The sequence below is a fragment of the Thalassophryne amazonica genome, chromosome 4 (genome assembly GCF_902500255.1).
Source record: "Thalassophryne amazonica chromosome 4, fThaAma1.1, whole genome shotgun sequence".
Classification (NCBI taxonomy): Eukaryota; Metazoa; Chordata; class Actinopteri; order Batrachoidiformes; family Batrachoididae; genus Thalassophryne; species Thalassophryne amazonica.
The window spans coordinates 69166246-69182008 of NC_047106.1; the positions used below are offsets into that span (position 1 = coordinate 69166246).

The 15763-nt window shown below is 39.6% G+C and overlaps 1 protein-coding gene across 7 annotated transcripts in view; it reads left to right on the forward strand.

Annotated features, from left to right (window-relative positions):
- Window positions 1–2275: 2275 nt before the first annotated feature.
- The window catches only part of sh3bgr (SH3 domain binding glutamate-rich protein), a 53220-nt gene continuing 39732 nt past the window's right edge, over window positions 2276–15763 (forward strand). The window contains exons 1-4 of one of the 7 annotated variants that reach the window (XM_034168068.1): window positions 2276–2453; window positions 7451–7636; window positions 9287–9367; window positions 14938–15027. In XM_034168068.1, coding sequence (XP_034023959.1) covers window positions 2409–2453; window positions 7451–7636; window positions 9287–9367; window positions 14938–15027 — 402 coding nt within the window. In that variant the 5' untranslated portion in view covers window positions 2276–2408. The remainder of the gene's footprint in view (window positions 2454–7450; window positions 7637–9286; window positions 9368–14937; window positions 15028–15763) is intronic. The other 6 variants (XM_034168075.1, XM_034168071.1, XM_034168072.1 and 3 more) reach the window with 6 other exon arrangements.

Genomic DNA, 15763 nt, shown 5'->3' on the forward strand with positions numbered 1-15763 from the left:
TTTCAGCTGTGAGGAAAAAACAAGTTATTTGATAATAATCTTCAATAGCAAGAAGAAGTCTACGTCTATCACGATACTGAGGAAGCCATCAGATTTTGGTCAGATTGTTGAAAATTCTACACTCAGAAACAAAAGACTGCTTTATTCATTTATTCATTTTCTATACTCACTTACTCCAATTAAGGGTCACCGGTGGAGAGAAAAGAAAAAGAAGAAAAAAATTAGTAGTTTGAAATCAGTAAAAGTTTTATCGTCATTGTTGCCAGAAACGTCCTGTCTGAACTACAGATCTGTAAATGATTGACAAATATGATGTAGCAAAAACACAATAAAAGTCAAATTGTCAACCCTTGATGATGTCAGACAACAATTATTTTTCTTTCATGCTCATCTTTATATGGTGTGCTACCATGGAGAAGTTTCATTGAAATCCACCAGCTGCATTACAGGGAGAGGGTGATTCATACCCCCCCCCCCTTTTTTTTCTTTTCTTTTCTTTTTTTTTTTACAGGAGTTTAACAGAGCATAACTGTTAGTACAATGATAATGAAATCCTCTCTTATCTGTGATAATATAAATGTTAGGCATAATAACCAGTCGTACACAGCACCAATTTACTAGTTTAATCTTTCATGACCTGTTATCTTGGCAGTGACATTAATGTCTCTGGGTCCACTGCCTTTGACATCAAGAGACATCTGGGAAGCACCTTTGCTGTCATGAGGTTGCTAGAAAAAGGAGTTTGGTGAAGGGTGAAGCTAATATCTCTGCAGGACAACAAAGGTCCAAGTCCTCCAAGCCCTGATGTCTACCTGTCTTACTGTATGGTTATGAAACTTAGCCAGTTAGTGATCAAAGGCAATGACAGTGGTCATTGGAGGATCCTTGGGTACTGCTGGAATGATGGATCAGCTGTCTATGAGGGTGGTTGTCACCCAGGACCCAGGGCATTTCCATGGTGTGATGCATACGGCACTGTATGGCGCAGTATGTGTTTCCAGACTTGACTTGTCTTTATGACCGATTTAACTTGTTGACCACTTTCTAGCTAAATGACATCCCCAAAAGTAAATGCTTATAAATGCCAGGAGGAATTTAAGAAAGATTCACCAGACACTCAAGTTTTATTCTGTGAACATTTTAATTAGTATATGTGTCTTATACTTGCCCTGTTTTATTCTTTAATCCTTTGTTTTAGCACTTTATTGTGACTTAATTGGTTTTATATATCTATTGTGTTTGTGGTGCTGTTGCCTTGGCCAAGTCTCACTGGCAAATGAGATTTAAAATCTCATTGTGATTTTGAACCTGTCCAAATAAAGAAATTGATTACCCAAGAATATATGTTAAGGAAGTAATTTACTTTGTACCAACTGAAAGAAACCCTAGAGGGTACATGCTCATAAACATATAATTGGTAGAATATGCGTCTGTGTGTATGTATGTATCTGTCTATCTGTACACATACATACATTTTCTATACCAGTTTACTCCAAGTAAGGGTGTGTTTGTGTGTGTGTGTGTGTATATATATATATATATATATATATATATATATATATATATATATATATATATATATATATATATATATATATATATATATATATATATATATATATATGTGTGTGTGTGTGTGTGTGTGTGTGTGTGTGTGTGTGTGTGTGTATCAGTTTTAACCATTTTATGACTCCCAGTACTAGTGTGTGATAGTGTGGCAGAGAATAAAACATTTTAAGATGGAATATAGTCAGATTCAACAGAGTATTTTTTGATGTATTTGGTTTTATGCGTAATTTGAGAGACATACACATATATGTGATACAGTTCTTCATAAAACTGAGCTATTTGTAGAAAAATTCAGACTTTTTTTCTCATTCTTCAGTAATATGCATTTTTCTGAACATTTAATTTGTGTTAAGGTTCTGATTTGACACTTTTTCTGTCACTGTCCAAAAATTATTCAGGTAAGAAAACGTTGGAAAATGCATTTTTGACACGTTAACGTGTTTTAGTTCAATCTCACAGCTTCAGGAAGCTTTTTAACGCATGGGAACTCATTAAGTGTCACTCTCTTAATTAAGAAGTAAACAAATTTGGGCGACTTAGCTGAGTTTGAGGAGCAGAGACTTACAGTTTACAGTGCTGGTGGTCGGTTCTATTTCTGTCCATATATGCCCTCAGGAACTTCACTGCCCCCCGCGTAGACAGACAGCTGAAGCAGCCAATCAGCGTGTGTGCTGGTGCGCCCTCGAGGCCGACCCACCAATCGCGCCCTGATAGAGTGTGTGGAGACTAAAAATAACCTCGGTGTGTGTGCCCCCGACTCTCTAATAATAGCGGAGGCCTCCTGCTTCTTTAAGAGCCCACTTGGTGCATTGACTATTCAAAAATATAAAGCGAACAAAATGGTTATTAAAGTATTTCTCGCCACTTCTTCGGGCTCCACTGCGGTGAGTACGCAGCGTGCGCGCGCACGACACATTTAAGTGAAAATGTCACCTTTTCTCCAGCAGCAGCAACACTCATAACAACTGCAAAGAAGTCGACTTTAATGTCGCCTAACTTTGTTTTTGCATGCTTGCAGCCTGTTGGCATGTTTAGCATGTGGCTGTGCGGTTTGTGTTTGGAGAAGTATCAGTTAATGATCTCATTCAGACAGACTCGAGGCTTTCTGGAACACTCTGACTCCCAGAGCCAGTACTGATAGACACTTCAGCTCAAAGAAACCCAGCAGTCTGCTTACTCAACGTGTAATAAGTGGGTTTGTACATAAACACAGCAGGGATAACGTCTCAGAAGTCAAGATGTGCGTTTGGTGAAGTTAAATAAGCACTCCGGACTGCTGGCGAATGGACAAATTGAATATGCAAATGAGATCTGTCTTTGTGTTCTCAGTCCAGGGTTGCCAGGTCTGTATGACAAAACCAGCCAGCATCCATTCAAAACTCCCAAAAGCATTGCTGTCATTGCAAATGGTATAATATTTACACAATTAAGGCCATGAATGTTCAGTCTACCAGCATTAATATGTTTTTTCCCCTTAAAATGGGGAAATTTCCCCTTTAAAATGGCCTTGTGCAAATTCCAGACAGTATATACACCACAAGAGCAACACTGTGGCTTAGTGGTTACCAATGCAGCCTCACTGCAAGAAGTTCATGGGATTGCTTTCGACCTGGGCCTTTCTGTGTGATGTTTGTTTTCTCCCTGAGCTCACATGGGTTCACTTTGGGTGCTTCCTTCCACTTCCAAAGATATGTAAGTTAGGTGAATTGGTGATTCTAAATTGGACACCGTAGTCTCATTTGAATCATATTTATCTAATAGATTACAATTTGTTCATGTAAATGGGGAATCTTCTTCACAGACTAAGGTTAATTATGGAGTTCCACAAGGTTCTGTGCTAGGACCAATTTTATTCACTTTATACATGTTTCCCTTAGGCAGTATTATTAGACGGCATTGCTTAAATTTTCATTGTTACGCAGATGATACCAAGCTTTATCTATCCATGAAGCCAGAGGACACACACCAATTAGCTAAACTGCAGGATTGTCTTACAGACATAAAGACATGGATGACCTCTAATTTCCTGCTTTTAAACTCAGATAAAACTGAAGTTATTGTACTTGGCCCCACAAATCTTAGAAACATGGTGTCTAACCAGGTCCTTACTCTGGATGGCATTACCCTGACCTCTAGTAATAGTGTGAGAAATCTCGGAGTCATTTTTGATCAGGATATGTCATTCAATGCGCATATTAAACAAATATGTAGGACTGCTTTTTTGCATTTGCGCAATATCTCTAAAATTAGAAAGGTCTTGTCTCAGAGTGATGCTGAAAAACTAATTCATGCATTTATTTCCTCTAGGCTGGACTATTGTAATTCATTATTATCAGGTTGTCCTAAAAGTTCCCTGAAAGCCTTCAGTTAATTCAAAATGCTGCAGCTAGAGTACTGACGGGGACTAGAAGGAGAGAGCATATCTCACCCATATTGGCCTCTCTTCATTGGCTTCCTGTTAATTCTAGAATAGAATTTAAAATTCTTCTTCTTACTTATAAGGTTTTGAATAATCAGGTCCCATCTTATCTTAGGGACCTCATAGTACCATATCACCCCAATAGAGCGCTCGCTCTCAGACTGCAGGCTTACTTGTAGTTCCTAGGGTTTGTAAGAGTAGATTGGGAGGCAGAGCCTTCAGCTTTCAGGCTCCTCTCCTCTGGAACCAGCTCCCAATTCAGATCAGGGAGACAGACACCCTCTCTACTTTTAAGATTAGGCTTAAAACTTTCCTTTTTGCTAAAGCTTATAGTTAGGGCTGGATCAGGTGACCCTGAACCATCCCTTAGTTATGCTGCTATAGACTTAGACTGCTGGGGGGTTCCCATGATGCACTGAGTGTTTCTTTCTCTTTTTGCTCTGTATGCACCACTCTGCATTTAATCATTAGTGATTGATCTCTGCTCCCCTCCACAGCATGTGTTTTTCCTGGTTCTCTCCCTCAGCCCCAACCAGTCCCAGCAGAAGACTGCCCCTCCCTGAGCCTGGTTCCGCTGGAGGTTTCTTCCTGTTAAAAGGGAGTTTTTCCTTCCCACTGTTGCCAAGTGCTTGCTCACAGGGTGTCGTTTTGACCGTTGGGGTTTTTCCGTAATTATTGTATGGCCTTGCCTTGCAATGTGAAGTGCCTTGGGGCGACTGTTTGTTGTGATTTGGCGCTATATAAATAAAATTGATTTGATTTGATTTGAGGATGGGTGATAAAGGGGTTAAATGAAAGAGCATATGACACAATAATCCTACTTCTAGGGACAGCCCCGTTATCATTATTCATATTAAATCTCGCTAAAACTTACTGACATCCTGCCTTGCCTTGTCTTCCCTTCTCCACTGGGAACTGAAAAAAATCTGCACTTTTCGCCACTGCTTCGGTGATTGCAGCCGAAAACAAAACAGTACACCATCTTTGTGCAAGAAGTGATGCTGTGTTTATGTTGCTCAATGTCAGGCTATCCCCGGAAGTGGTCAAATCCTGCAATACCACGCAAGGGTTCAAGTCTCGCAATGGTAACCTATTGACCGTAGGTGTGCGTGCTTCTGTGAATGTATTTGTCTGTCTATATAAGTCTGTCTATATTTGTCTGTCTGTTTAGGGTGTACCACACCTATTGCCCTATGACTGCTAGGATAGGGTTCAACCACCCCCCCCCCCCCCCGTGACCCTTGATTGGAGTACGTCGGCATCAATACAAGGCACTGCATGACCAAGCTTCCCCACCAGGAGTAACTAAAACATTCATATGTAACTAATGCTCATAATCCAGAAAAAGATGGACATATGCACGCAAAGATGGAACACAGTGCTGTATGGCTCCAAAGTTCATAGGGTGAGAAAATATAGCATATGATTATGCATAAATTTTTGAATAAGTGGAATAGGGGCAGCACGGTGCTTTGTGGTTAGCACTGTTGCCTCACAGCAAGAAGGTCGTGGGTTCAATTCTCGTGGCCTTTCTGTGTGGAGTTTGCATGTTCTCCCTGTGTGTGTGTGGGTTTCCTCTGGGTGCTCCGGTTTCGTCCCACATCCACAGACATGCGGGTTAGGTGGATTGGAGTCTTTAAATTGTCCGTAGGTGTGTGTGTGTGTGAGAGAGTCACATCTTCCTCAGAGTCCTCGATGTGACTCTTCCTCAGAGTCCTCGATGTGACTCTTCCTCAGAGTCCTCGATGTGACTCTTCCTCAGAGTCCTCGATGTGACTCTCACATCGAAACGTTAGTCCCGTTGTACATTTTTGTTTTCAGCACCTTATTAAACTTTCCGGCACTTATTTGTGTTGCACCAGTTATTTTTCTCTTTTACAAAATATTTAATGTTCAAACTTATAAACTTTATTGTTTTTGTGCAAATATTTCCTCATTTTGAAATGAATGCCTGCAACACATTTCAAAAAAGTTGGGACGGGGCAACAAAAGACTGGGAAAGTTGAATGCTCAAAGAACACCCGTTTGGAACATTCCACAGGTGAACAGGTTAATTGGGAACAGATGAGTGTCATGATTGGGTGAGCAAATATTTGCAAAAAACAATAAAGTTTATCAGTTTGAACATTAAATATTTTGTCTTTGTTGTATTCAACTGAATATAGGTTGAAGAGGATTTGAAAATCATTCTATTCTGTTTTTATTTACATTTTACACAATGTCCCAACTTCATTGGAATTGGGGTTTTATTTTAATGTTACAGTACCATATTTTTGGGACTATAAATTACAAAAGGGAATTAATTGTTTCTGTTTAAAAATGAGTCATGATGATAAAAAAAATCATACAAGTTACGTGGTCTGTGCATCATATTGATTATTGAAATGTAGTGCAAGTGCTTCATGCAGCAAGAAGCATAATTAATTAAATTTGCACATTATTTATTCATGACACAAACTGTTTGTAAATAGAGGTTAATGAGCTAATTAAAAATGCAAGTAAACTGCTTCTTGTCACTAGTGAACAGATGATCGCAGGTGAGGCAACTGTGCAATGTAATTAAATGTTTTAGAATGGGGCACATTATTTATTTTTTTATTATTGGGCTGTGATGAAGGAACCCCTGAGCAGTGAGGCAGACAAAAGTGGTTTGTAAGAAGAGGCAGAGTTTACTATGAACACAAATAATAGTTCAACAATGTCAGCAAGATGGCCCTGCAAGTCCAACCCCACCCCCCAAATACTCCTTTGTCCATGTATGTGTTTATAAATGTAGTAGAGGCCACTGCAAGTCCAAAAACAGAAAATATCCTCTAATTCAAAAAGGCTCTATTCATTGACAAGGAGGTGTTATAATGAATGCTGTAGAGTGCACTGCAAGACCCCAAACAGAAAATCTCCTATAAACCAAACACAAAAAGAAATGAAAACTATTCAGAAATGAGGTGGCAAACTGAAAGGAAAATCAAAAGGTTAGCAGCAGTCTTTGGTTAATACACAAAGACTCTCAAATATGAGGTAAAAGGCACAAATAGCTTGACTTAAAGAAAGTTCCAAAAACAGTTCCAAAATATACCAGCAACAGTAACCAAGATGGAAAGATCATTTAGGTTCAGGGACAGCAGTGGCCAAAAATCCAAGAAGTACATCAACTCCAAATACTCAGATGAGGATATTCCCAGAACTTGAAAAGACAGGATAGTACGAGATGTTTCGGTGACAAAGTGTGCGAGAGTGCAGCCGGTTATAAAGAGGGCAGTGTAATCAGTGGAGTGATGACTGGTGGAACCCGGACTCAAAATTAAGTCCTGGGACTTTATGGTACTAAAATGACGCATACTTGTAATCTGAAGGAATTACCATTAGATTTTATTACATTAGATTTTTTTAAGAATCCCCCACCCCCCAACACACATACGCACAAAGTTTAAATCCTGTGTGGACTGTTTTTCTGATCCATAGATAAAGAAGAAGCAACAAGATGTGGTCGCCTTCTTGGAGGCTCTTAAAGTGGATTACACTCAGCTGGACATTGCCTGCAATGAAGAGAATCGCCTGTGGATGAGGAAGAATGTCCCTGAGGAGAAAAAGCCCGCCAACGGCATCCCTCTGCCCCCACAGATCTTCAATGAAGAGAGCTACTGTGGAGTGAGTAAATTTTAAATAAAATAAAAAAGAATAGAATAGAACCCCCCCATTTCTCATACTATTTTCAGTCAGAGCTGGCACAGCATTGCTTTGTCTGTATATCAGTGAGAGTGCGTTTGTGATTCTCACTTCTTTGGAGGGCGTGATTACAATGCTGGAATTGTAATAATCATTCCTCGTCAGCCACAAGCGATGCACAGAACACTTGGGGTGGGAATCTCTAGGCACCTCATGGTTCCATTACGATTCAGAGGGCTGCGATCTGATTTCTAAAACGATTATCAAGAAACCTTAACGCATCCTTTTTTTTCAGTACAGGATTTCCAGTTTGACACTGTGTGACTGCTTGGTACTTTTCAAAGTAAAGTATTTGTAATGATCCACAATTAATTTGTTTCCAATCCATTCCTTAACGGCTCAGCCATATTTACACCCGTGTGACTCTAAGTTACTGATTCTAAAACCCGAGTTGCCTGTTGCCCCCTAAGCCCACCTCCTTCCACTGCCTGTGTAAGTGTGTGCTCATGTACATGACTGACTTTACTTTGGACTATTATGGCTCTAGTGAAGTAAAATATCTATATAATATCTGTTTGCATGTCATTGTGATGCATGGGCATGTGCACACTTGCTGAGCTGCACTATTGCACTTTGTAATTGTGCCAGAATATTTAAATAGGAACACGTGATAATAGTGAAACTTTGTTGTACTGCAGAGAACATGATATGTGACATCTGTTCTCATCTTGTGCAGGTGTATTTTCCTTTTAATTGCACTTTGGGCTTAGCGGGATGAATCTGTCGTGCAGTGCTTAGACACATTTGCTTAGAGGTGCAACAAGTGCTCCATCACATAACTCCTTTTTCCCCCCTCTTCTTTTGAAAAAGCTTTTCAACTGTTAAAATGGCCTAAGCAGTGGGTCACCCCTCTGAGTCTGGTCTGCTGGAGGGTCTTCCCTTAAAAATGCCAGAGGGAGTTTTTCCGTACCACTGTCACCTGTGTGCTTGCTCAGGGGATTTGGTAAGGTTCGACCTTAATACCGTGTGAAGCACCTTGAGGAAGCATTGTTGTGATTGGGTACTATATAAATAATATAAACTGAAGTAGAATTGAATTGTTTTTTGAGCTTTGAAAGTAAAACTGTGGTCGGATGTAGCCAGAACTTGTGGCTAGGTGGTTTTTGTTCTGTGGTGTGTTGCATTTATTATAGTCCAACATCAGGTGGTTTTTCTTTGTTTTATTATGCATTGCAGCTCTCTGCACCAGCAGCTGAGCTGCACCCTTTAAGACACAGACCATCTACTTAAGCTGTATGGCAAATGTACTGCAATAAAAAAAAATAAAAAAAATACATTACTGGCTCAAAAACTGACAAGAGTAAAAGTAATAATCCAGGTTTAGATAAGCAACGTGAAAAGTTCTCATTAATGGGGGCCAGCAGCCGCATTCCTACTCCAGCAATTAACATTTTCTAAAGTCAGACTTTGACATTTATGACTTGATTCAGAATCATCCAAAACTGCATTGCGATGCATCTAACAATTGATCCACAGACAAAGCAAGGCTGAGATACAAATATAGGAATCAACAACAACAATACACACACAAAACAGAAAAAAGATTAAAAAAATGTTGTTTTCTTTTTGCAGGACTATGACACATTTTTTGATGCAAAAGAAGACAACTCCGTGTTTGCCTTCCTTGGGCTGCCCCCTCCTCCTGGGTCAAAGGTCAGGACATCTTTTTCTGTCTTTTTTTTTTGGGGGGGGGGGAGAAAAAAAGCTAAAATAGTATAACCAAACCGAAACCTTACTGAATTTGTGTAATTTTGGGGAACTGTGGCTTTGGGACTGATTTAACTGTTTATGTTATTGTATTGCTCTTCATGCATATTCTTGTTTTTTTCTGTTTTGAGGTCATGCAGTGATTCACATTGTTGGGAAAAATGAATCTGAGTGAATAGTGTGTGACATTACAGTTTTTCTCAGTTGCTAAATCACTAAACTCTATTGTCTGAACCAAATGCTCAGTTGCTTGAACTCTTTTGGCAAAACCATAAGCAGTTTTCACCTGTTTAGGCACAACTTGCCAACACATTTTCATTGTGACGCACCTGTGTTGCATAATGGTGAGCACAGGTGGCAAAAGTCAAACACAGTTAAAGTACTGGTGTCACCGGTTGAACACAACAACTCAAAACTGATCACACTTGTGTCCAATGGTGTGAGGGAACATATATAAGCCAGTTCAGAGAGCACTGGTTTGTGAGGCACTACAATGGATAGAAATCTGAGAGGAGGAGTTGGTGGTCGACGTGGTCACCGAAGACAAAGAACAGTAATATCTGATGACATTAGAGCTACTGTGATTGACCATGTTCTTGTCCATGGTATAAGCATGAGGGAGGCCGGACAAATGGTCCAACCAAACATCAGTAGATTCACTGTGTCCTCCAGAATCCCAAGATTTAGAGAAGAGAACAGTTAATTACCTTTTCTGATCTTATAGTATGTAAATGTTGACAGGAATTACTGTATGACTATACTATATACTGCAACACAGTATACTGTAAGTAAATATGTACATGTTTCAGTACATCACTGTGCCAATGTACTGTAGTATTGTAATGGAGGGTTAGTCTTACTGTTTTTTGGCCTACTATTCCATGTGTATTTTTGTACTTTATTTTTATGTAGGCTTACTGTATACAACTGTTACAGTTTTTATTGATTGCTTTGATGCAACAGTCAACTCAAAATCCACATTTTCAAAACAGTTAACACAGAGGCCTAAACAGTGCCCCCAATGGTCAAAATGACACATTTTGTTTGCAAAAGGCTCTAACTGTGCCAAAACATTTAAAATAAGGAACAAAAGCAAATTTTGCCTTCAAACAGCACAACTTGCCCACAAGTGTATGAGCACTTACAATCAATCATAACACAATGGACAACAAAATACAGCACTCAGTGTGTATCAGTGCACCATTGGTTGACATTGTAGCCCATAACTGTTACATGCCAGTGCTGTTTGCTGCCTTCTTGCAAAAAATGGATCCAGAATCAGATATGCTTTGATGCAAAATTTATTGATTCCATTACATTCTTTTTTTCAGGCTTTTTCATGGCTGACAACTGAAATATTCCTACAGAAAGTATGTAAATCAAAATATGTAAAATACATTACTGTAGGCTTATAAGAAATTAGGAAAATAAAAAAAAAATCAATATTTTACAGTAAAGAACAAAAATCTTTAGTAGGCCTATACTATAAGAGTATAGAGTACAGTAAGAGTACAGTACAGTTGATACTCAATCTCTTCCGTCTTGACGAATGGGCCACATGGCCTCATCCACATCGCATTCAATGTTCTCTCTGGCAATGCAGCGAGGGAAAAACCTTCCGGCATGCCTGATCCAGCCTTGGCATGCCTCTGCATCAATATCTTGGGCTGCAGCAGTCATTGCATTGAGCAAGGGCATCCGATCATAGGGGCAATGATCATAAGCCTTCCATCTCCAAGCACTAAAACAAATCCTCTATCAGATTCAGAAAAGGGGAATACGGTGGAAGGAATTGCACCATCATCCGAGGGTGGACTGCAAACCACTCATTTACAAGAGTGGTGGAATGCCACATTGTCCCATATGATGATGAACAGTGGCAAGACAGGCCTCAACAGCTCTCTCTCTCCTGAGGCGGGATCAGCATGCCGTGAAGAGCATTCAGGAATGCTCTGAGGTGCTCGGTGTTGTAGGGCCAATGGCGGGGATATGGCACAGGACACCATCATTTGAGATGGCAGCACACATAGTTATGTTGGCGCCCCTCTGCCCTGGACCTGCAATAGTGACCCTATGCCCAATGAGGTCCCTTCCTTGTCTCCTGACTTTACACAGATTGAAGCCGGCCTCATCTACATAAATAAAGACGTGATGTGCCCCCTCGGCTTCAAGCTCCATTATTCTCTAAAGAAGAAAAAAGTCAAAATTACAATTACGTAAAAGTGATTGTAGTTGACTCTACAGTAACTGCATGATATGACAGGGCATACAGTAACAGTATAGTAATGTTTCCTCACCTCCACATATTGGCATCTGGCCTCCTTCACAGCATCAGAGTTCCTTTGAAAAGGAACTCTGTAAAGCTGTTTCATTGCCATATGGTTCCTCCTGAAAATGCGGTCTATTGTGGTCTCGCTCACAGTATTTATATTTCTAAATACTCCCTGATCTGCAATTACTGCAGCCTTGATTTCTCGCAGCCTAATGGCATTATTTGCCACAACCATGTTGACAATGGCTGCCTCCTGCTCAACATTATAAATTTTTCTTCTACCACCAGTGACTGGTAGCCTTTCGATTCTATAAAAAATACATGAAACGGGAATGTGGAAAAAATTATATGAAGTACTGTATATTACTGTACTGCAGATATTTCTGTATATATTGTAGGCCTATAACAACATTACCTGTTCTTCTGTCAAAAAACTCTGACAATTGAGGCAACAGTGTTTCTGTTTACAACAGGTTGGACTCTTTGTCCAGCCTCTCTAAGTGAAAGGCCATGATTTATAACATGATCAATTATAGTTGCCTGAATTTCATCACTAACTTGAGCCCTTCCAACTATACCTCCACCTCGCACACGGACTCCTCTTCCTCAGACTCGTCTTCCTTGGACTCCTCTACCTCTTACTCTCACTCTCTTCTGCCTTAGACCTCCTTGATCCATGCTTGCAAAGAAAAACACAGGCATGGCACCTTTTAAGGCCTACTACAGACTGATTGCAAATTAAAGATTAGTGTGAAGAAGTGTCAAACAGGTGCTTCAGTGATTGCATACCGATCAGATAGTTTCTAATAGCTGGGAACATATGGTTTCTGTTAGGATACTGTAGCTAAAACAGTGGAGTTTTGACTGCTTGAATGACATCTGTGTTAACTGTTTTGAAAAAGGGTGGGGGAAATGTGTCAATCCAATGAGAATGGGTTAACACATTTGCAAGAGGTGTCTTTTACTCTGCTGAGATGGTGATGATGAAGGCTGAGAGGTTCCCAGTTTTTTCAAACAGGTCAAAGCAATCAATAAAAACTGTAAATACACATGATTTCTGTTTGTTTTTGTACTGTACAAGTGTTACGTGTAAATGTACAGGATTTCTGTTATTTTTTACTATATACAAGTGCTAAATGCACAGGCTTTTTGTTTTGCAACATGCATTTAGTCTACAGTGAACAATAAACATTTATCTCTACAGTTTCATGTCCTGAGCATTGTATTTTGTATTTTTCTATGTCATGTATAGAGACTGCTCAGTAGTGTTTTTAATTTTGATTGACTCGGGGCACAATATGACAACATAGTTCAGTTTTGAGCACAGATTGAACTGTTTTGAGGTGAAAGTTTGGTTTTGTAAGAGGAGTCTGGGATTTCGTGAATGTAGTTTGAAAATTGGGTTTTGTGTTCACAGTTTAGAGAAAAGGAGAGGAGCTTCCGAGAAATGTGTCTTAGCAATTGAGAAAAACAGTAAGATACTGTATACTACTTGTTTAATAATATGAAAAACCGAGATACAGTTTTTGTTTAATAATGTGTAACATTATGGGACATTATTAGTTTAAGATAAAATCCCCACACACTGTGATTTTGAACACTGTTCATTCATCATTTGGCTGTTCAATATTAAGTTTCTCTGAAATTTGATCTCAAATGGTGACATGGTGACTTGGGGCTGTCAGGTTCAAAGAAGGATGATTGTCAGCTCAGGCAAAGATGGCTGACAGTGTTGTAGTAGTGTCTAGTTTGGGCCATAATCATGTGGTGTGCTGCTATTATTATGCTGTTCTGCCCGATGACCAACAAGTGCATTGTCTGTATCAACATTTTGAGTGCTGTATGTGGTCTGGATGCATCAGGCACATGTCTGTGCTGCAGATAGCTGATATAAGTTGCAGCCTTGGCCGGCAAACTGTTCATTTTGACTGTCGTCAGTTAAACTGACAAAATTAACAAGTCCTCCAATTCATACGGCCATGTTGTTTGATAATACTCTTAAATACAAACCAAACAAGCAATTCCTAACTTGTTTCATGCACTTCTCCCCATCCCCACTAGAAAAATAAAAACACTTTGTGCTTATTTGTAAACAGATCTCTTTTGCCAGTAGCACTGCTAGCACAGTGTGATTCTCTGTCACTGATTTATGACAAGGATGGCAATGGTTGAAATCTATGGTTAGTTAAGATTACAGACAGAATGTGAGCAAGATGTGAAACTAAGTTGTTTAAAAAAAAATTAAAATGAATAAAAACATGAGAGACGTGACTTTTTTATTTTGGTGCTGTGGAGCACCCAGTGGCCATGAACACTAGAGGTCGGTGTTTACTAACTTTAAAAACACTACAGGTCATAATTATGTGCTTGCCCACACGGCCTATGGGCCATTTTTTTGATTGAGAACAATCTTGTCAAAATGGAGCAGGGCTCATAATCAAGCATTAGCAATTATCCCATTTCAAATACAAATATTGCAAAGAATCCTACATGTTTGACACAAAAGTGTGCAAATTAGTTATTTGAGATTCAGTGATATCATAGGATATGGTTCTGTGCAGTGTTGATGTTTGATCAATTCTGTTTCAAATTTGACTAATGCTCAATCCTTCCACCAATATTTAATCCATCTAGGCCCAAACTGTTTGAGTTAAGCAATTATGACTTTAAGGTTGACCCTTTGAGGTCATGCAAGGTCAAAGGTCATGAGACCAATAGAAACATATAACTTCATATTATTGTTAATACTGACCATAGGTGTGTCTTTATCCAGTTACACAAAATAGCCATTCTCATTGAGTTTGACCCTTCATGTCTGCCCATGTTTGGTCCCATGACCAGTGAACATGACATATGACATCACATTAGAGATGAATAGTGAATGTATGTGTGTCTTTAACAAATTCCTTTGGAATAGTCATTCTGAATATCACCTATATGTAAGCATCGGGCCAAAATGTCGTATTTGGCATTTGACCTTAACTACACACACACACACACGTTTAGAAGTCCTTCATCTACACTACCAGTGAACATCACACTGTGAGCAGGTCCTGAAATGGTTACAGAATTCAGGTGTGAAATCAAATTAATCCAATGTGCCCATGAACAGTCCTCAGACTGAAACACTACAAAGTCCTTATGGATATATATGCAGCTTGCTTAATTTTGCACATTGCTCTAAATTAACATTGAATCTCTATATGATTAGTTTGGGATAAACCTCATAATTCCCTCCATGCAGGAAGCTGCCCAGGCTGACAAGGCACGGATTGTGGAAAATGGGACTCATACTGAGGAAACCAGTGCAGATGGAATCCTTGATGACTTGGCAGTAATACCATTCTTCATCTTCCTCACTTTCCTTCCTCTCACTGTCTTTGTCAACAAATTGGCTTCTGTCCATACTTGTTGACTCAGTACCTCTTAATTCCCTGTAGGCACATCTGTCTCAGTCATCATCATGTTTACTAATCTTTGTGTTGCATGTGTGGCTGATTATTATTATGTTAAATTTCACAAAATAGGAATGTTATATAACAGTTTGACGTTAAATGGTAAATGGACTGTATTTATATAGCACTTTTCCATCCGCATCAGATGCTCAAAGGGCTTTACACACTAATGCCTCACATTCACCCCGATTTGAGGGTGCTGCCATACAAGGTACTCACTACACGCCGGGAGCAACTAGGGGATTAAGGACCTTGCCCAAGGGCCTGTAATGATTTTCCGGTCAGGCTGGGATTTGAACCGAGGATCCTCTGGTCTCAAGCCCAACGCTTAACCACTAGACCATCACCTCCCCTAAAACTGACTTTAGAATGATTTAATGATCACATTATTCCCTTTGATCGCTTTGGGTGTAGAAAGTCAGACTCAGATGTGCTGCTGTTGCGCTCTGATCGCTCCCCCGTCTTTTATTATGAAATAATGCTGAATTTAGGTGAAAATAATTGTTGTACAAAAGCTGCAGATATCTGTCTCTGAGATAGATGATGAGTGGAGTGCAGTTTTAAGCAGAAACAAGGCGATAATCGGTGAATTGCTGCTGATGCTCTGAAATGACG